Source organism: Phyllostomus discolor, chromosome 4 (assembly GCF_004126475.2).
Source record: "Phyllostomus discolor isolate MPI-MPIP mPhyDis1 chromosome 4, mPhyDis1.pri.v3, whole genome shotgun sequence".
NCBI lineage: Eukaryota > Metazoa > Chordata > Mammalia > Chiroptera > Phyllostomidae > Phyllostomus > Phyllostomus discolor.
The window spans coordinates 46,667,056-46,690,028 of NC_040906.2; the positions used below are offsets into that span (position 1 = coordinate 46,667,056).

The window sequence follows — 22,973 nt, forward strand, 5'->3', positions numbered from 1 at the left end:
GCAGCCAGGATGGTTCTGCCTGAGAAGAGTGGGGTCTAAAGCCCAAGTTGGGCTCTCCAGCCTACAGCACCAGAGGTCAAAAGGTACCCAGATAACATTCAGCTGTGGGAAGGCAGCAGGGTTTCAGTCTGCCAGAGAGAGATGGCTGGAGACACAGAGAGCCTCTTAAAGGTCCAACACACAAAATTTTGTTTGCAGCCACTTTCTCTGGGTGTCAGCAGAGGGAGGGCAGAGTGCACTAGAGATGCTTGAGAATAATCTGGGGTTGGTAGCGCCGTAGAGAAATGAAAGAACAGCCACCAGGATGCCTGTGCTGAGTCATTTCCCATACTGCAAGAGCCACCTTTCTCAGGCAGAGCATTCCTCTCCAAGTAGCAGCAGCCTGAGGGGAAGCAATAGCCCTGCCCACAAAAACTACTCTGCCTCATCCTGTGGAGCTTAAGCCAGGCTGCTGATTACAGCTCTAGGCTGAATCACTGATTAGTTTAAAAATGAAGGCAGAAAATACAAAGAAGCAGTTAAAATGGGAAGACAAAGAAGATGCCAAATGAAAGAACAAGAGAATTCTCCAAAAGAAGAACTAGATGAAATGAAGGAAAGCAATATATCAGATACAGAGTTTACAGTAATGATTGTAAGGATACTCAACAGCATGGAAAAAAAAAAAAGAGAAACCATAAAAAAGGACTAGTTGGAAATAATGAATGCCATATCTGAAATAAATAATTCACTGGAAGGAATAAACACTACGTTAGAAGCAGCAGAGGACCGAATCAGTGATTTGGAAGGCAAGGAACAAAAACAAAAAACAATAACAAAAAAAACCCAGGCAGAGCAGAAAAAAGAAAAAAGAATTTAAAATAATTAGAGTTTAAGAACATTTTGGGCAACATGAAGCTTAACAACATCCTCATAGAAACACCAGAAAGAGAAGAGAGAGCGCACAGGACTGAGAACCTACTTGAAGAAATGATGACAGAAAACTTCCCTAATCTGGTGAAGAAAAAAGACGCACAAGGCCATGAAGCTCAGAGAAACAAGTTGGACCCAAAGAGGTCTATACCAAGACACAGCATAATTAAAATGACAAGGCTTAAAAATGAGGAGAGAATTTTAAAAACTGCAAGACAAAGCAGGTAGTTACATACAAGGGAGCCCCAATAAAAATGTCATCTGATTTCTCCACAGAAACATTTCAGGCAAGAAGGGAATGGCATGAAACGAAAAGCAAGGACCTACAAATAAGGCTACTTTGCTCAGCAAGGCTATCATTTAAAAACAAAGGAGAAATAAGGGGCTTCCCAGACAAGAAGAACCTAAAGTAGTTGGGTAACACCAAACCAGTACCACAAGAAATGTTAAAGGGCTTGCTCTAAGAACACAAAGAAGAAAAAGAGAAAGGGGGGGAAAAAACTCAGAGGAAAACAGTCTAACAATAAAATGGCACTAAATAAGCATCTATCAATAATCACTTTAAATGTGAATGGCTTAAATGTTCCAACCAAAAGACATCGGGTAGCTGAATGGATAAGAAAACAAGCCCCATATATATATATGCTGCCCCCAACAGACCCACCTTAGATCAAAAGATACATTCAGGCTAAAAGTAAAAGGATGGAAAAAGATATTTCAATCAAATGGAAAGGAAAAAAATCTGGGTTAGCAATACTTAAATCTGACAAAATGCATTTTAAAACCAAGGCTAAAGTAAGGGACATAGGAAAACACTACATCATAATAAAGACAACAATACAACTAGAGGATATAACTAGTACACATCTATGCACCCAACATAGGAGCACCTAAATATGTGAAGCAAACCTAAATGGACATAAAGGGAGAGTTCAACAGAAATAAAGTTACAGTCAGGGATTTTAAGACCCCATTGACTTCAAAGGATAGATTCTTCCAGGCTGAAAATCAACAAGGAGTTAGCAGCCTTAAATGACACTCCCAATCAAATGGATATAATTAATATCTTCAGAGCATTTCATCCCAAAGTAGCAGAATAGACATACTTTTCAAGTGCACATGGAATGTTTTCAGGATACACCCCATCTTTGGACAAAACAAGTCTCAATAAATTTGAGAAGACTGAAATTACATCAAGAATCTTCTCTGTTCACAATGCTATGAAACTAGAAATCAATAACAGGAGGAAAACTGAGAAATACAGAAAGACATGAAAGCTAAATACCATGTTATTAAACAATGAATGGGTCAACAATGAGATCAAGAAAGAAATCAAAAGATACTTTGAAGCAAATGAAAATGAGAACACAACAATCCAAAATCTGTAGGACACTGGGAAAGCAATTCTAAGAGGGAAATTCATAGCATTATATTCCTACCTCAAAAAAAAAAGCTGAAATAAACAATCTAATTTCACTCTTAAGGGACTTGAAAAAGAACAACAACAACAACAAAGCCCTAAGTGAGTACAAGGAAGAACAGCCCAAAGTGAGTACAGAGAAGGAAATAAGAATGATCAAAGCAGAAATAAACAAAATAGAGTCTAAAAAAACAGTACAGAAGATCAATAAATCTAAGAGCTGGTTCTTTGAAAAGATAAACAAGATTGACAAACCTTTAACCAGACTCATCAAGAAAAAGAGAAAGAACCCAAATAAATAAAATCAGAAATGAAAGAGGAGAAATAACAACTGATACCAAAGAAATACAAAGATTGTAGGAAAACACTACGAACAACTATATGTCAACAGACTGGACAACCTGGACAAAATCGATAAATTCCTAGAAATATATAATCTTCCAAACCTGAACCAAGAAGAATCAGAGAACCTCCATAGACAGATTACACATAGTGAAAACTGAAGTAGTAACCAAAAACTCCCAATAAACAAAAGCCCTGCACCAGACTGCTTCACAGGTGAATTTTACCAAATATTCTAAGAACTAACACCTCTCCTTCTCAAACTATTTCATAAAATTCAAGTGGAAGGAAGGCTCCCAAACTCATTTTATAAGGACAGCACTATCCTAATTCCAAAACCATATAAAGACACTACAAAGAAAGAAAATTATAGGCTAATATCCCTGATGAACATAGACTCTAAAATCCTCAATAAAATATTAGCAAACAGAATACAGCAATGCATCAAAAAAGATCATACACCATGATCAAGTGTGATTTATTCTGATAATGCAGGGTTGATACAACATTCACAAATCAATAAATGTGATACACCACATAAACAAAATGAAAGATAAAAACCACATGATCATATTGATAGGTGCAAAAAAGGCATTTGATAAAATCCAGCACCCATTTATGATAAAAACCCTCAGCCAAGTGAAATTAGAGGGACTTACCTAAACATAAGAAAGGCTATATATAACAAACCCACTGCCAGCATCATACGCAATGGGATAAAAACTACAAAAGCTCTCCTTAAGATTGAGAACAAGATAGGGATGTTCACTTTTACCTCTCCTATTCAACAGAGTACTGGAAGTCCTAGCCACAGCAATCAGACAAGAAGAAGAAATAAAAGGCATCCAAATTGGAAAGAAAGAAGTAAAACTGTCATTATTTGCAGATGACCTGATGCTGTACATATAGAACCCCAAAGATTCCACCAAGAAACTACTAGAACTGATAAATGAATTCAGCCAAGTAGCAGGATACAAAATTAATCTCCAGAAATCAGTTGCATTTTATATGCCAATAATTAACAGAAAGGAAAATTAAGAAAACATTATCATTCATAATTGCTACAAAAAGAAAATAAAACACTTAGAAATAAACCTAACCAAGGATGTAAGAGATGTGTACTTGGAAAATTATAAGACACTGAAGAAACAAGTAGAAGACACAAATCAGTGGAAGCACATAACATATTCATAGATAGAAAGAATTAACATCATTAAAATGTCCATGCTACCCAAAGCAATCTATAGATTCAATGCAATTCCTATCAAGATTCCAATGATGTATTTCACAAGAATAAGACAAATATTTCAAAAATTTATATGGAATCACAAAAGGCCCCACATAGTAACAGCAATTCTAAGAAAGAACAGAGTTAGAGGAATCATGCTGCCTTATATCCAACTATACTATGCGGCAATAGTAATGAAAACAGCATGGTACTAGCATAAAAACAAGACACATAGATCAATGGACCAGAATAGAGAGCCCAGAAATAAACTCACACCTTTATAGTCAATTAGTACACAATGTTGGGAACCACCCTGCCTGGTTTCAGAAGCTGTAACTCCCCATGCCTAAGGCTGAGTGAGCAACCTTCGGACCGTAAGCCACTAAGCAGACAAAGCTTATCTCCCTGGCAGGAGCGCTGCTTTTGCTCCTTTTTCTTCACCCTGCCTGACCTGCATTACTTGATCAGTTAGCCAACAACAGGTAAGATTCCCCAAAGGGGAAAGGACCTAAGGCAGTCACGATCACGTGGAGGCCCCAGGGAAGGACTTGAAGGGCTATAGAATTAGGGGGTGATGGACCCTCACCCCTCAACTTTGACATAGCATGAGTCCTCATTCTGTCTGCGGTAAGTCTCTTAATCTCTTGGCTGCCTTACTTCCCCTGCCTGACTTAAGCCTGAAACAATGACAGAGGGCAGGGCAGTGTAGCCCTGTGCTGGAAAGGGTGGGTTCCCTGGGTGATCAGGCCTGAGAAAGAATACATAAAATCCTGTGAAATCCGCTTCTCTAAGAATGCTCTCAATTAAATGATAAAGGTTTCCAGCAGGAAATGAGTTTGTTTCCCAAAGTTTTGTAGCCCTTTAGCTAACAGACCCTGACTCAGAATAGGCCCTCGTAGTTCTTTGTATGCGATCTATTGTTTGATCCGTACTGCCTGACAGTGATTAATGAACTTTACCTGTATTCCTGTGGAAATCGAAACCCAATAAAAACCTGTCAAGGCAAGGGTCAGGGTGTTCTCCTCTTGAGAGAATGGCCAGGCCGCTCTGAGGAGCTCTCCCCTTGAGAGAGTAGCCGTGCCATCCTTTTCCCTCCACAGGACTCCGTAGTCTGTGTGAATCTTGTATCTCATCCATAATGCCATGGACATTGCACACTGGTGTCCGTGTCAACTCAACAGTGTAAACAAGCACACACAATGGGCTGAAGATAGTTTATTCGATAAATGGTGTTGGGAAAATTGTACAGATACATGCAGAACAATGAAACTAGACCACTTTCTTACACCACACACAGGAATAAACTCAAAATAGATCAAAGACTTACACGTTAGACCCCAAACCATAAAAACTGTAGAGGAAAACAAAGGCAGCAAAATCTCAGATGATGCTCATAACAATTTTTTATTGGATATATCTCCCCATGCAGGGGAAACAAAAGAAAAAACACACAAATAGGACTACATCAAACTAAAAAGTTTTTGAACAGCAGAGGAAATAATCAATGAAATAAAAAGACAACCCACTGAATGGGGAACACATTCGCTGATATATCTGATAAGGCATTGATATCCAAAATTTATAAAGAACTTACAAAACTCAACACCAAAAAAATAAAAATCCCCATTGAAAAATGGGCAAAGAACCTGAATAGGCACTTCCCCAAAAAGGACATACAGATGGCCAATAGACATAGGAAAAGATGCTCAACATCACTAATCATCAGAGACATGCAAATTAAAACCACAATGAGATATCATGTCACATTTGCCAGAATGGCCGTCATCAATAAATCAACAAACAACAAGTGCTGATGAGAATATGGAGAAAGGGGAACCATTCTACACTGTTGGTGGGAATGCAGATTAGCAAAGCCACTGTGGAAAGCAGTATGGAGATACCACAAAAAATTAAAAATGGATCTGCCTTTTGATTCAGAGATCCCACTTCTAGGAATATATCCGAAGGAACCCAAAACACTAATTTGAAAGAACATAAGCACCCCTATGTTCTTTGTAGCATTATTTACAACCTTCAAGATATGGAACCAGCCCAAGTGTCCATCAGTAGATGAGTGGATAAAATGATTATAGGACATTTACACAATGGAATAGTACTCCACCATAAAAAAAGAAGAAAATTTTATCCTTTATGACAGTATGGATGGGCCTGGAGAACATTATGCTAAGTGAAATAAGCCAGTCAGAGAAAGACAAATACCACATGATTTCTCTCATATGTAGAATCTAATGAACTGAACAAACAAGGAAAATGGGGACAGAATCATAGATGGAGAGCAGGATGACAGCTGTGGGGAGGAGGGGAATGTAGGAGGTACAGGGTTTGAGCAAAAAGACAAAAAGATTCATGGACATGGACAACCATGTGGTGACTGGTAGGGGAAGGTGTATAAAGGGACTAAATGGTAATGGAAAAATAGAATAAAGATTAAATTTTTTTTAATATTTTATTTATTTATTTTTTAGAGAGGGAAGGGAGGGAGAGAGAGAGAGAGAGAGAGAGACATTAATGTGCGGTTGCTGGGGGTTATGGCCTGCAACCCAGGAATGTACCCTGGCTGGGAATCGAACCTGGGACACTTTGGCTCCCAGCCTGCACTCAATCCACTGAGCCATGCCAGCCAGGGCCTAAGATTAAATTTTTAAAAAACTTAAACATACATGCTTTTAAGAAGCAGGAAATGTCAATAAAGAAAAAAGACTGATGACTCAATAGGAAAATAAACAGGATAATCTACAGAGCAAGATTCTGGAAAAGGAATCATCAAAAAAGATGAACAGGTGATCTGGCTGAGACATCTTTCAATGAATGATACCCAGAGTTAGTTCAGCTCATTTAGCTGCCTGGGCAATTTTTATACTAAGCCCACATCCACTTCTTTCCAGGCAACAGCTGATTAGAGCAATGTAGACTTGTGACCCACCTATTGGGGGCAAGGGGGTTCAATAATTCTCTGCTACTAGCTAAATTTCCTGGTGGAGGAGGGGTGAGTATATTTGACCATTTGGACAAAAGATTAGAAAAGGCTGGTCTGCTTAAGGAAACATGTAACAGATACTAGCAAGAAGTGATGCTAGCAAGAACCCTAAAAGCTATCCTGGACTCCATCTGGAGGCCAAGTTCCACTCCTGCCCTTAGGTTCTTTGGTGCCCCTGTACTCTTATATTAAATTCTTCTCTTCTGCTTTAACTTAGTTCAAATCAATTAATATTTATAACCTACAGTCCTAATTAACACACATACTAAAAAACAAGTTCTTTTTAAAATGGTTATCGATCATATTAAATCTAAAGGCAAGCACAGCAAACTAGAATGTACTTTCTGAAAATAATGGTAGATAGCAGGTAAGAATTAGGAAATAAAACCGAAATGAGACTAGCAGTCTCATAGTTGTGTTGTGAATGTACAAACACTTTGTGAAGTCAAAGCAGACAAAATGCTATTTGGAAATCAAGCTCAACATGAGAACAAAAGTAGAATCTTTTACTTCAAAAATATAGACTTTTAAATTTCATTTCAAAAAGAGATTACTACTTTGTGAAAACACCAAGACATTCAGATAGAAATGTCCAATAATTAAAAATGTGAAAATGAAGATTGAAGAGTTAGAGATTAATTTAAAAATTTTCCCCAAAGGGTGAATGCTAAGGAGATTTTACTTATAGGAGATTTTACTTCAAATATGAAGCTACTGATTTTATTTAAAATTCATCAAAAATGAGATGGACTAGCCTCGCCATGTAGCTCCATTGGTTGGAACATCATCAGATATGCCAAGGTTGCAGTTTTGATGCCTGGTAGGAGTGCGTGTTGGGGGAGGGGGCACCGAATGGGTGGAACAGCAGATCAATTCTATCTCCCCCCACTTACTCTCCCTTTATAATAAAAAATTACATAAATCAATAAATTTTAAAAAATGAGATGGACTTTTACTGGATGAAGAAGAGGTCAGATTAATGGATATGTGATAAGCATAATAAAATGTTAATGGTAGAATTTAGGTGTTTGGTATATAAGTGATTATTATAATATTCAACTGTGCAAATATGCTTAATTTTTTTAAAAAAATAGTACTTGTTAGGGGAAAAGAAAACTGCTGACACTATAATCCTTAAAGTGCAACTCAAATAGAGAGGGATTTGCCAAAACAGGAAGTATGAGGCATCAAAATAAATGTGCAGTGCACATTAGGTACTGGTAACAATAAGTGGTTTAAACTGGAACTTCTGAACCAGTTGCCTCAGCTCTCCTCCTCATCACCTCAAAGGCCCAGGCAGCACTAAAGACTGTTTCCTAGCCTCCCTGTGGTCATGTTTTGGTTTCTTCTAGCAACTCAGGCCAAAGAATCTAATTTCCTTTTATGTGAATTTCTAGAAATCTGCTTTCTTAAATTATAAGATATGAATCTGCTCAAACACCATGGCAATCGTTTTCCTAAGATTCCAATCATTTCCAATTCTTTATTCCTGATCAGAATTAAGTCCAAAGAAGCAGTTGTCCTTTATTTCTACCTGCGTCCACTGAGATAAATGAAGGATGTATTGCAATGCTCTCTGACTCATTAAAATACTTTTCTAAAATGTGCCTTAAGCAAATTTTTAAGGACTGAATTATAAAAGGCTTATCATGATCTTTATAAGAGAAAACTGGAAGCAAATATAATATAGTCCTCATTAAATTTGTAATACCTACATATAATTCAATACTTATTTAGTAACTGAAGATGGTAATAGGTTAACATTTCTTGACATGGCAAGTTATGCACAAGATAGTGAGTGAAAAGTGGTTTAAAGACATCATTACAGCATGACTTTATACACACACATCATATCTGAAAAATGCCAAGATGCTACAGTGCCTCTTAGTTAGCTTGGATATTTGCCTTCATTTTATCATTTTTTTCTGCAACAAAAATATATAACATTTCATAATAAATTACTTATCCTTCCACTTTTTTATAATTGTAAAATAGCTGCCAGATATTCTGCTGCTATCAGAATAAGACTTCTAAAAGCTATCCAGACACTGAAGGCTCCCATCATTACTATAACCAACTGCCATACCAATTTTATACTTTATTATATTGTCCATATTCTCCTACCCTAATTCTTCTGATTCTATTTTCATCCAAATGTTTCCACATTCAGACTTAAGAACTTTTGCATAACATCTTAACATAGAATGGTACTCTCCCAACCCTGGGAATCTACATTTTTTTAAATCAAGTTGCCCTTCCATTGCTGTGCCAGTCACCATACCCATTATAGCACCTAGCACCTTGCAGTAATAGAAGACACATCAGTCTTCTGTGGTAGACCTCTAAGTCCCAGAAGGCAAAAATTAATGTGCTAACCCTCCCTAGTGCTTAGCATATAGATAACTCTGAATAAGTTGTCAAAAAACTTGGATGGATGAAGTTTCAAACTGGTGAGGCGATGGCAAGCATGTAGCTGTTTTAAATGAAGTAAAGGCTCCAGTCCTAATAGATATTACATGGCACAATACTTAACAGCATGATTTTAGAGTTAATATTCATAATATGAGAAACCATGGGAAAGAGGTAACAGACAATAACCAAATGTCTCCTCCCACAATTAAAAAAAAAAGTTCCCCCAAACAATAGACTCTGAAGCCTGGTGGCAAACAAGCAAAGCTCTTCCAAAGAATAGCACAAGAAAGGGTGTGGAGGCTAGAAAATGTGGCTTGAGTAAGAGACCATGCCTAACACTGAAGAGGCAGTAAATCAGAAGCTGAGGTTTAAGAGGTACAGATTTTAAACAGTGGCTGGGAGTGGGGTGTTATGAACTGACTCCAGCTACATTAGTCTCTTTGTTATTCTCCTAATAAGTCACATGGATGCCTACCCCTTAGGGTATTTGCACACACTATTTCTCTGCCCAGATCACTCATTCAATTAGATATCTCCCATAACTAAACTTTCTCATCTCCTTGAAATATCTGCTCAATGTTCTCCATTGACCTTCTACTTGAAATGTGAACCCAAACTCCTTACCCTGCTCTACTTTTTCTTTTTACAAAACTTAAATAATTTAATTATTTATTATGTGTTGGGAACCACCCTGCCTGGTTTCAGAAGCTGTAACCCCCCATGGCTAAGGCTGAGTAAAGAGACCTTGGGACCATAAGCCACTAGAGAAACAAAGCTTATCTTCCTGGCAGGGGCGCCACCTCTGCCCCCTTTTATTTCACCCAGCTTGGCCCTAGGCAGATGACTAGTTAGCCAATGATGAGTAAGATTCCTCAAGGGAGGGATGACCTAAGTATAGGCACAGTCATGAAGGGCCCTGCGGGAAGGATTTGGGGACCTATAGAAAAAGGGAGTGATGGACCCTCACCCCTCAGCTTTGACATAGCCTAAGTCCTCATTCTGTCTGTAAGAAGTCTCCTAATCTCTTGGCTGCAGTACTTCCCCTGCTCACCTAAGCCTGAAACAATGCTGGAGGGCAGTGCAGCCCTGGGCAGGAATGGGTGGTTCCCTGGGCGATCAGGCCTAAGAAAGAATAAAATTCTGTGAAACCTGCTTTGCTAAGACTTTCCTCAATTTTCTGATAAGGGTCCAAGCATGAAATGAGTTTGTTTCCCAAAGTTTTATAGCCCTTGAGCTAACTGACCCTGACTCAGAAGACGCCCTCATAGTTCTTTGAATGTTATCTATTGTTTGATTATTACTGCCTGAGCATAATGAATGAGAACCTTCCTTGATATAACGCTCCCAGAAAGCAATAAAAGCCTGTCCAGGCAAGGATTGGGGTGCTCCCTCACTCAGAGAGTGGCCATGCTGTCACTTTTCTCCACTGGACTTCTGCAGTCCCTGTAAATTTGTTTGTTGCATCCACAACACCGCTGACACCTCTGGCCAGAGCCCACATCAATTATGTTTGGTTAATTATTTGACCCCTAAGAATGTAAGCTCCATAAGCACAGAGATCTTTGCTCATTTTGTTCACTGATGTAACCCAAACACCTAGAACACAAGTAACTGATAAATTCTTGCTGAATGCACAAAATGAATATGAGAAATATTACAAAGAAAAATGAACAGGACTTGGTGATGTCAGCACAGTATCAAGGAAGCTCTAGATTTGAAATAAAAGATCTGGACTTCAAATCAAAGCTCTACCACTTACTACATAGAGAGTATTTTCTGGGAAGCGTCTGTAAACCTCAGTTACTGATCTGTAAAATGAGTGGTTGAGATCAGATAAGATAAACATGAGCAGCAGGGTGACTAAAAATTATTCATTTGAATAATTCAAAAGACAGTTTAATCTCAACAGAAAGGAATGAAAGTTCAGGAATAAGGGTTGAAGGATACAATCACAGGAGTAGTACTAATACTAAGAGAAGTAAGAAATCCAGAAAAGTAACTTCATTTGGGAACAAAAAGGGACAGATTATGAGTTAGGTTTCAATCTATGGCTGTGCTGTCCAACATGGTCCATCACTAGCCACATATGCATATTTAAATTTTAATTAATTAATATTAAATAAAGTTTAAAATTCAGCTCCTCTGTCACACTAGTCATATTTCAATGACTTAATGGCCTTAATGGCCACCCATGTTTAGTGGCTACCATACTGGAAAGCACAGATTACAGACCACTTCCATCACCACTGACCAAAAGTTCTAGTGGACCCCTCTAATTTATAAAATTTGAGTTGACAGAAGAATAGAATTCAAGTGGGTGTCATTTTAATATCCCTGATGCTGGATTCCTGTAAAGCTTAAACATCTTTTAGAAGAAAGGCAAAACCAACCACATTATCAATCTGAGTGGGAGTTGCAAACTGAATATAACAAATTAAACAATTAATATTATTTGTTTCCAAGGGCCTGGGATGCATGAAAATTCCCCACCTGGGGTATAAAGTCCCAACCTGGCAACCATAAATAGAATTTGGAGAGTCCCAGTGAAACTGCCAGCAAGAATTTGGCCATCATTATGGCCGAAACCTCTGATATGCTGGCAAGGCCAAATAGTTCATGCAATACAAAAGTTTTCTTAGTAAGTGACTAATAATAATACCTAGAGCTCCAAATCTCACCCAAGAGGCAAACCTCTCTTGCCAAAAGTAAGCACAGTTACCTAGAATGGTAACAGCCTTCTTTAATGAGTAAGCATATTTCAACCACAGAAAGATTCAGAATGAAATATAAAAATACTGAAAAGAATCAAAGCCAGATGTTAATTTTTGTTTTAAAAGGCTAAATAAAAATTGATCTTTTATATACTTACAAAATTTAAGAGAATCTGGCCTGTAAGAATGACTGACTTGTAACAAATTTAAAATGTGTAACTGGGTAATAACTTGAGACATGATATTAAGCTGAAATCCTGTAAGTTCAGAAACAACATTTCAACACTGCAAAGATAGTCATTGTGCTCACAAATTCAATGGATGTCAAGAGATATTTTTTCCTCTTTTTTTGTAACATTACAATAGCTTTTTAAATAACTAATAAAATCCAAAACCAAGCATAAAAATGTCACATACTTAACTGACATTTACTATGACTTTTTAAGACTCTAAAACTGCATTCTGAAGCAAGATAAAAAAGGAACTGTTTATGGAATAATATGCCCTTAAGGAAAAACAGAGAGTCCAAAAGTAAACCATCACCCTCAAAACTCTCCTCAGCAACTTCTAATAATAAGAATATGTGTTCCTGGACAGAAATAATTAGAATCAATTCATAGGAAACCATAAAAGAAGTGCAACAGGTTTTAGCCAGTCAGCCCTCAAAATGTCCACATTCTTTAGGACTCTGTAATCCCTTTTCTGTTTCACCATCTCCAACCCTCAACCCCCCTTGGCATTCAATCATATAATTTTAAATACCATTTAATGCACTAACCTTCAAACCCAAACCCATTCTTTCCTCTCTATTCTCATTGCCATCATCTTAGTTTAATCCTTCATTATTTTTCACTCATTCTGCTACAATGGCCTACCCTAACTGATCTCCCCAGGTCATCTTCATCCTTCTCCAATCAATTCTTAACACTCAGCTGGAATGATTTCTCTCAAACCCAAACCCATCTGATCGTGTTCCCTTCCAGGTCAATTCTTTCAAGGGTTCTTCAACACCTACTCCCTTTAGCTACTTCATTCTTCCTCATTACATTTAACATTATCTGACATATAGTACTATACAACTTGTTTGGTCACTATCTCCACTCCAACTAGAATATAAGTCCATAAGGGTAGATTTTGTTCACTGCTACATATTGCATAGTAAGCACCCAAACATGCATAAATGAGTGAACAAATAAGTGAATGAATGAATGATGATCTACAGGCCAGAGGCCTCCGTGACCTGCAAGGGCCCTCCTCTTTTCACCCTGCTCCCACCTCTGCCTATGTTGAATTGTTTAGTTACCTAAATACAATATGTGCTTTCATGCCCCCTTGCTTTGCCATATGCTATTTATTTCCTTTGCCTCACCATTCAATCAACCTGCCACACTATCACCCATATTTTAAAACTGTCTCCAGAAAGCTAACCCTGACTCCCTAGACAAAGTACATCACTTTCTTTGCTTTGTGCTGCACCTGTACCTGTATTTACAGTGGCTTGGCTCAAACTGTACCAGAATGTATATCTCCTTTGCTAGATTCAGAATTCTTTGAGGTCAAGGTCTGTTATTCACCTCTTTGTCCCCAGTGCCTAGAACAATACTTGTCATAAAGCAACTACTCTATAAATGTTGAGCAAATTAATATATGTGTGATTAAAGTGTTAAGAGGAATGAAAATAAGGAGTTTCAAGAAGTCACTCTTCCAATTCCACAATGATAACCAGCCATGAGATAAAAGAACTGTGACCAAAGACATCATCCAAGGTAATGAAAGAGGAGTTATACAAACAATACACATCACCAAACAATTCCGAAACAACTGACATACAGTCCCATTCACACTTTATTAGATATACATGCTGGCTCCTTCTTGCTCCATCACTTGCCTTCCTTAAAAGGAAGACCTGTGTTCCACATGAACAATGTATTACGTAGATCACTCTCTGAGGAAGTTACTGTGCTCCCTCATATTTTAATTCAAACTTCAAAACAGTTTCATAGAACCAGGTTTTAAAACTAACTACACCTAGCCCTGAACCAGAGAGCAAACAGACCTTTCTACTCTTTGCAATCTATGCCATCAATGGGTTACACCTGTACCTTCAAACAATGGAACAGTCTCACAGGGGACCCCAGACCAATCACCTGCACCCATGGAAGCCTCACCCATTATCCCAAAGTGACTTATAAGACTTACTATTTTTCTCCAAATACTGTAGACCAAGGCCCCTCAATCTAACCATAAGGAATACATCTGATCTACCTACTTAGTTCTACGAGTGCAAACCTGCATGTAAATGTATAATCACACACAGTTGCATACAAATGAATAGACATTAATGTACATGAAGTCATTTAGAAAACTTAAGTTTTAAACCTTATGATGGCTAATATAATATCAAGTGAAGCCAGAGGCCAAGATATGATCCTTGATTCCTCCATCCTCCACCATTCAGTAACCAAGTTACGGAAACTTTGCCTCCTCTTATTTTTTTTCAAATAGGCTGCCTATTCCCAATCGTAGCATTTCTCATTGGGTAACAGTCTTCTAATTGGTCTCCCTGTCTTTGTCCTCAATGAAAAAATGCCTCTACCATTTGTTGAGGGGTTATGTAACCAGCATTGCACTAAGCACTTAATCACTTTATATTTTTCAATTCTCATAGCAACAATGCCACGCAGGAATTACAGTCCTCATTTTCGCAGATGGGGGAACAGAAAGAAGTTCTGAGAGGTTAAGTGACTTGTCTAAGTCATGCGGCTGGAATTGTATAGTAAAAATTCAAACTCAGGTCTATTTTCCCATATTAACCTTCTTCGATTCAGTCCCCAATGTGGCCTTTCCAAAAGGTAAATGTAACATTTTACCTCACATAAAATCCTGTGAACAAGACCAGTCTCTCTAGCCTCATCACCTGTCATTCTCACTGCTTTCTGTCACACTTTACTCCCAGCAGTTCCCTTACTTGTCTCACTGCTTTATCCATGAACACACTTTTTCTGCCAAGAACACTTTTCTCCTTTGGCAGGCTGCTTCCAACACAAACTTCAAGATTTACTTAGACAATCCATATTCTGAAAAGCCTTTGCCCTAACAGATACACACCCAAAACTGTGTTAAATGACCATTTGGTGTGGTTACCAGCTAGTTTTTTATCACACTTTATTAGAACTGTATTTTACTAAGGCTATCAGTTCCTTAAGAGCAAACACCACATTTTTAAATCTCTGTATTCCTAGTACAATGAGTATGTAGGAGAGGAAGGACTCAATGAATGCTGAATTGATGAATTCACGAGAAGCAGTACAGCTTAAAAACTTGACCCAAAAATTAATGTGATGTGCTTTCGCATTCTAACCCACCACATAGAATACCTGCCACGCCTGCAGCAGCCTTGTAAAATCTTTTTAATTTCCTCATCCATAAAATGGGAGAGAACTGCACCTACCCCATTGTTTGGAGAGAAGAGTAAAAGAAATAATAGATTTAGCACAATCTCCAGTACACTGGCATTAAACGTTAGCAACATTTTTTTCACTCTCAAAGTTCAGTCACATTGACAAAGACACATCTCAGAAAACAGCTTCTCCTAGCAGCTTCCATTAGAGCTTAAGATTTCTCCAAAAAGTTGGAAGTCAAGATCTTTCACCTTATGTTTACACAAGAGCTCGGTAACTATCACCACACCCTATAATCACTAACTAGTATCTGAAATTTATTGCTTCTTTCCCACCTCTCGGTTTCTTCCATCCAAGTCGAAGGCCCTGCCCCTAAGCAAGAGGAAACATACCCCACAGAAACCCGTCAGTGCCTTCTTCCACTTCTCCTTTGCGGGAGTTACGAGAGAGATCCATCATCTAGTACAAACTTAAATCTCCTCGAAGGATCAAAAGAGAACCCCTTCTATCCATTCCTAGATCTTGGCCCCCAATGTATTAATTCAAGATAGATAATGAATTCCTAGCATTAAAAAGCCAAGGAAAAGGGTCCCCTTGAAGGCTTCCCCAATAAGAGTACTTCAGGTCTGTTACTCTCAAATAGTGACCCAAATCCAGCATTCCATCCTGCCCCCTTCTTGACAGAGTCCAGGTCTCGTCCACTCTTCTCTTGAAAGAAATGGACCAGTACCTTCAGGGACCGGAATGCCTTCCACCCACCCGTCACCTCCCGTACCACGTCGTGTGTTCCCTCCCGCAGGGCGCGGCCTGGCACCTCGCTGGAGGCTCACTCCACCCTGCCGCTACTCACCGCTTCTTGGGGATGGTGCCCGACTCCTGCGCGGCGGGAGTGGCCGTGGGCGCCGCCGTGGCAGGAGACGCGGCTCTCCGCGCTTTGCACTCATTGGTACTCAGACCCTCCTGGGGCCGGCCCAGCAGATGGCCCGACAGAACACGCAGCCTCCGCCCCGCACGGTCCCGGTCCCGGTCCCGATCAAGGTCCGCTGTGGAGCCTGAGCCGGAGCTCGCGCCTATCTCGCCGGCTGCAGCCGCCGCCTCCGCCATGGCTTCCGCCTTGTGCCGCCGTCTGGGACCGCTGGGCGCGGGTGAAAGGTCACTCAGAGCGGCGCTCGGCGCGACCATTCGCTGCGGCGTATCCCGGCAGCCACCGCGGCGACTGGGCGGCCGGCGCCACGAGCCTGGAGGAGTACATCCTCAGCTCCCGCCCACCCTGCCAGCCCGCCTCTGCAGTTGCGCCTCTGACTGTGTGCACCTGCAAAGCAGGTGAGTTTGAACTGCCCCGGTCTGTCTCAGCTCCTCCTGGGCTGGGCCAGGATCCAAACCACAAATGCCCCTAACTTGACCAAGTATCACCCTAGGTCTTGTCCTCAGTGTGACTTGGGCCTGCAGAGAAACCTTGCTGCAAGAGGCTTGGCAGTGCTAGACCTGGTAGAACCAGCCGCACCCTTTACCTGAATAAACTCATACTGCCTCACCTCTGCCCCCAATCCCTGCAAGTCACTAGAGTAACTCAAAACTGAAGTATTGGCTGAACCGTCATAGCTATCATTTTTTCATTGCCTACTTCGTGCCTCTGCCGGATCTCAAGTACATAATCCACATTTTATCTACTTGATGAAAAAGATAGAAAAACTGAATCACAGAGACACTAACTTGCTCATGGTCAATCCTGTAGTCAAGAAATGCTAGAGCTGAGTTGCAATCTAGTTCTCTTTCCATTCTTGCCAGGCAGTATTTTAAGGTACCGATAAATTTACCCAACACTGTTACTAAGACTCCTTGCTTATCTACAAATTGACTTCATTTTTGGAGAATGGTACTTGGTGAAATTAGGAAGATCTCATAGGACAGTGCTCCATAGCCGTTTTCAGCAGTGGGTTGAATTGCAGAGCTAACCATCAGAAGTCAAGTTCCTTTTTGCATAATGCACAATGCAAAGATGTCTTAGATATAGTAAGGGAAAGTATTGCCATAAGGATTCCAAGACCAATGAAGTTTCCTCCTTCTGAATAACCATCTTCTTTGTAACACTGGCTCTTGTGAAAAAATTGAGGAGTTATATGACTAATACAAAAGAACGCCTAAGTACTGGAAAAAATCAGGCAATAGGAGGGCTTGATTTATATGCCAGATCTTCAGATCTTAAGAGATACTTAAGCATTAAATATCTGGTCCAGCTCTAGAATGGATGAGCTCAACCTCTGTTTAGCTGCTGCTTCTAATATTGCACTCTTTTAGAGGAAGCCATTGGACTGAAGAAAAGGGACAGGAGGAGGAGTAAATTGCTGAGTGCTTTAAGGAACAAGCCTTCTCAAGTTCAAGAGTTCAGCAACTGTAGTCATCAAGGTTCTCACACCCTTTCCAGATGTTACTAGAACAGTGTTAAAACAACAACTAGCATCTTTGTTTGCAATCATATAAAATTAGATTTCTTGCCAAGATACTGTATACACAATATAGAATCTTTTGTGACAGGCCTGTTCAATTTTGCTTGAGTCCCGGAGAGCTCAATCTAACACCACTGGCATACTTTAAATGTGAATAACAAAAATCCTTTTCTCCTGGGTGATGTAAACCAAAATTATGAACCAGTGGAAAAACTACTGATTTGTATTGCAAATATGTGTAGAGTGATGAAAAATATATAGGCAGTAAAAGTATTTGTTAAAGCCTATTAAGTACCTAATTCATTACTTCTTTGCTATGAGATGCAAAGCATTTAAGCCATTGATTCACTTATGTTGTATAATCAGGCTAATTAGGAATTAAAATACACATGTGGGAAAAACCTGTGATGTTACTGGATGGAATAAGTGTGACACAACTGACCTGGGCGAAGGGTTTCCCGCCTCTTCTTGCAAGAGCAGAGCCAAAGTACAGTGCCCTGAAACTTATTTAATGCTACTGAAGAAAAACAAATGTTTCATTTGAAGCATGGTCATTTGAGAGGCTTATGATTCCCACAGAAAGCAAAACCTCAGGGAATATCACATTCAGGAGGGCCTCAACAAACCTGTTCCTTCCAAGTCCTGGAAACACTTGTCCCTGATAACCTGGATCCCAATGAAGAGCTGACCACATGTACAGAAGCCAGAGATGAACCGATGGCATGTGGAATTTTAAACAGACTAAATTTATCTGCATTTCTCTTCTGTTATGTAGCACAAAAAGTCTAAATAGGACAGATTAACTCCTAAAATATGCACTAATTTTTTTTACTGCACTGATTTTTATTACTCATCTTCAGAGCTGCTGAGTGATGCATGAATAAAGGAGTTCTTGAATTTTCACACATATTTTATTACAAAATGCAACAGAGAAAAGTGAACCAAATCACAAATCATCACAGATCAAACACCCATGTGACTTTCGTTTAGGTCGAGAAATAAAACAGTGCCAGCTCCTCACTAGTTGCCTTGTGCCCTCTCAATCACTTAATCCTCACTACCTGGGAAAGGTAACCACTGTCCTGAGTTTTATGATATGCATTTTCTTGTTTTTCTTTATGGTTTTAACAATTAAGCATGCATGCCTTATTTGTATCTTTGCATTTATATAAATGGATTCATAAAGTATGTTCTTTGGTGTCTGGTTTCTTTCACCTAGCATTATGTTTATGAGATTTATCCATATTGTTACACGTAGCTGTAATACATTGATTTTCCTTGCTGTATAGTATCCATTGAATGTATATACCAGGGTTTGTTATTCTATGATTAATGGACATTTATTTCCATTTTCTGGATGAAGTTGCTATGAATATTCATGCATATGTCTCTAGGTGACATATAGATTAAATTTATTGAGTACCCACTTTAGGAGTGGAACTGCTGGGTCATAGAGTATGCATATGTTTAATAAATAAAGAAATGAGAAACTGTTTTCCAAAAGGATTATACAAAACCTACTATCTGAGCAGCATGTGAGAGTTTCCATTACTCTAAAATATGTTATTGCCAGTCTAGGAGTTTTAGCTTTTATACTCGTATACTATTATCTTAATATGGATTTAATTTGCATTTCCCTGAATACTGAGATCAAGTGCCTTTTTTGTATGTTTGTTGGTTGTTTATATATCATTATTTGTGAATGTGTAATGAAGATAAATCTCCTATATTACCTTCTAGAAGTCTTATTGTTTTTTCTTTCACATTTATACCTACAGTTTGCCTGGAAGTGATTTTTGCTTATGGTTTAGATCAGATTTCTTTTTTTCCTCTCTATATGAATATCCAGTTGTCTCAGCACTACCTGTTGCAAACATCTTATTCTACATTGCCACTTTTGTCATGAATCATGTCCATACAGCAGTAGGCTATTTCTGGGTTCTCTGTTCTATTCTGTTGATCTGTTTACCTACCTTACACCAGTAAAACCCTGTTTTAACTGTTGTATACATATTCTTTTAGATTTTCTATGTACAATTATATCATTTGTGAATAACAGTTAATTTCTTTCTTCACAATCCTTGTACTTCTTTTTCTCCCTTTACAAACCTGTACAGTACTTTTTTTCTTGCCTTATCCAGCAAACTAAGACTTCCAGTACGGTGCTGAATAGGGGTTGCAATGATGGCACCCTTATTTTGCTACTGATTCCAAAGAGAAATTTATCAACATTTTAGCATTGTTTGAAGTGGGATGCTTTTAAAAAAAAATAAATCTTATAGAACATAAACACCTCTGTGTTCATCAGCATTATTTACAATCCCAAAGATATGGAAACAGACCAAGTGCCCATCAGTAGATGAGTAGATAAAACAACTATGGGGCATTTACACAATGGCATGCCACTTGGCCATAAAAAAAGAAGAAAATTTTACCCTTTGCCACAGCATGGATGGACCTGGAGAACATTATGCTAAGTGAAGGAAATAAGCCAGTCAGAGAAAGACAAATATCATAGGATTTCACTCATATGTGGAATCTAATGAACAAACTGAACTAGTAAGCAAAATAGAGACAGACTCATAAATAGCAGGCTGACAGCTCTGGCGGGCAGGGATTAGGAATTGAAGGGATTGAGCAAAAAGGAAAAAGGACTCATGGACATGGACGATTGTGTGGTGATTACAGGGAGGTTGGGGGGTATAAGGAGGATAAATGGTAATTAAAAATACAATAAGAATGTTTTTTAAATAAAACATATCAAATAATGTTATTTGATATAACATTAACCTTATAAATAAACCTTATATCAAATTAAGCAACTCCCCTTCAAATCCTAGTCTTCTGAGAGTTTTTATCATAAATGGATTTTGACGGGGGAGTAGTGGGGAGAAATGCAGACAACTGTAATTGAACAACAATAAAGTAATTTATGGGAAAAGATTAAAAAATAAAAATAAAATAAAAATAGATAAATGGATTTTGACTTTTATCAGATGATTTTTCGTGCATCTTTTGAGATTGTGATATGTTTTTCTCCTTTATTTTGTTAGTATGGTAAATTACATATATTGATTTTCCCTTGTTCAGCCAACCTAGCAATGCTGTCAAAAACTTAACCTAGTGAGGATGTGTTGGCCTTTTTATATATTATGAATACAGTGTATTAAATGTTTAAGTGTCTGTGTCTGTTTATAAGTAAGATTGCTCTATTACTTTCCTTTTCAAATAGGAACATGCCAGGTTCATCTGGCCTCATGAAAAATGCTAGTGAGGACTCCTTTGTTTTCTAGTCTCAGGAATATTTTATGTAAGATTGATTATTATTTCTTCTTTAAATGTTTGTTAGAAATCACCAAAGAAACTATCTGAAACTTGAGTTCTTTTATGGAAAGGTTTTTATTTACAAGTTAGTTTAACATTATTCAGATTTTCTATTTGTTTCAGTTTTTGACCATGTTTTTCTAACAAATTGCTTCATTTACATTTTCAAATATATTGACAAAGTTTTTTATAGTATCTTATGTTATCATGTAATGTCTACAGGGTCTGTAGTGTGCCCTGCTTTTCATTCCCGACATTGGTTATTTTACGTCCTCTCTCTCTCTCATTTTAAGCAGTTTGCCAGGCATTAATCGATTTTATAGCTTTTTTGGAGAACCACCTTTTGAAATAGTTGATCCTATTTTATGTATGCTTTCTCTTTTTATTAATTTCTGCTAATATTACTTGTCATTTCCTATGTGCTACCTTTTTTCCCCTAATTTCTTTAAATGAATGCTTAGCTCAGTTGATTTTTCAGGCTTTTTGTGTGTGTTCGTTTTCTGATACATGTGTTTAGGGCTAGAAATTTCTCTCTAAGCAATTAATTTAATTTGCTCAACTTTTAATAATAGTAATTTCATTATTATTCAGTTCCATGTAGTTTCCTTTCATATTTGAAAAGGATAATAAGTGTTCTTTCTCATTTTGAGGTACAGTGTTGCCCAAATACAAGTTTGACCTAATGGCTGCTTTGTTCCAGTTTTTTACATCCTAACTGGTATTTCACTACTTATTTTATCAGGCATGAAGTATGTTAAAATCTCCCACTATTATTATGGATTTATTTGTTTTTCCTGTACTGCTAATTTTTTCTTTCTGTACTTTAAAGCTATCTATTAGACATTGCAAAATTATTACTATATTGTGTTGTGTATAATGCACTCCTGTGTATAATGTGTGCCCACATTGTTGGCCCAAACTTTCAGGAAAATAATGTTCCATTTTAATTTTTTAATTCAATTATTTATTTATATTTAGAAACAAACCGATTATCATATTCCAGTGTATTATATTGCATATGTATATCGTTATTGCTTTCTAGAGTTACACTTTTAACACAGCATAAATAGAAGAATTAAAAACATTTATGCAGATACAGAATTAGTACTACCCATGTATAATGTGCATCCTTATTTTTCCCTCAAAAATTAGGGCAAAATTGCGCATTATACACAGCAAAATACAGTATATTTTATATATGTTATATATATTATATAGTTACTAAATATCCCTCTTATCTAATAATGATAATTTTTGTTTTAAAGTTTAGCTCTACCAGCTGTGTGTGTGTATATGTCTGTCCATCTGTCTCAATGGTCCTCTCCTATAACTTTCACTCTTTCTGTGTCCATATATTTTAAACGTGTTTCTTGTAAACAGCTGTTAGGTGTTTTCTTTTAAGCAGTCTGAGCATAAAATCCTAAATCCATTTAGCCCATCAAATTTAATTGACTTACTGATATATCTGGGTAAGAGCACTAGCTTCATTGCCAGACAGACTTGAGTTTGAATATTGGCTCTACCAATGACTAGGTATATTGCCTTGAGCTTATCACATTAATATCTCTGTGCTTGGCTCTTTGTCTATAAAATTGGCAAAGTAATGACTACTTGCCAGGTGCATTAAAAGTTAATGAACAAGAATATAGTAAATTCTAAGTGCTACTATGAAAGTAGGAATGAGTCTGATGGAAGGAAGATAGCCTTCCTAGAAAAAATAATTCATATTAGTAGGAAAAGAAATAAGGTTAAGTGGGTAATAGGTGACCAAATCATGG

At 38.0% G+C, this 22,973-nt stretch overlaps 1 protein-coding gene across 2 annotated transcripts in view; it reads right to left on the minus strand.

Annotated features, from left to right (window-relative positions):
* AGPS (alkylglycerone phosphate synthase) overlaps positions 1–16,616 on the minus strand; it is a 148,994-nt gene extending 132,378 nt beyond the window's left edge. Inside the window, exon 1 of one of the 2 annotated variants that reach the window (XM_028508778.2) lies at positions 16,275–16,616. In XM_028508778.2, the coding sequence (XP_028364579.2) occupies positions 16,275–16,606 (332 nt within the window). In that variant the 5' untranslated portion in view covers positions 16,607–16,616. The remainder of the gene's footprint in view (positions 1–16,274) is intronic. The other variant, XM_028508777.2, reaches the window with a different exon arrangement.
* Between the last annotated feature and the right edge of the window lie 6,357 nt (positions 16,617–22,973).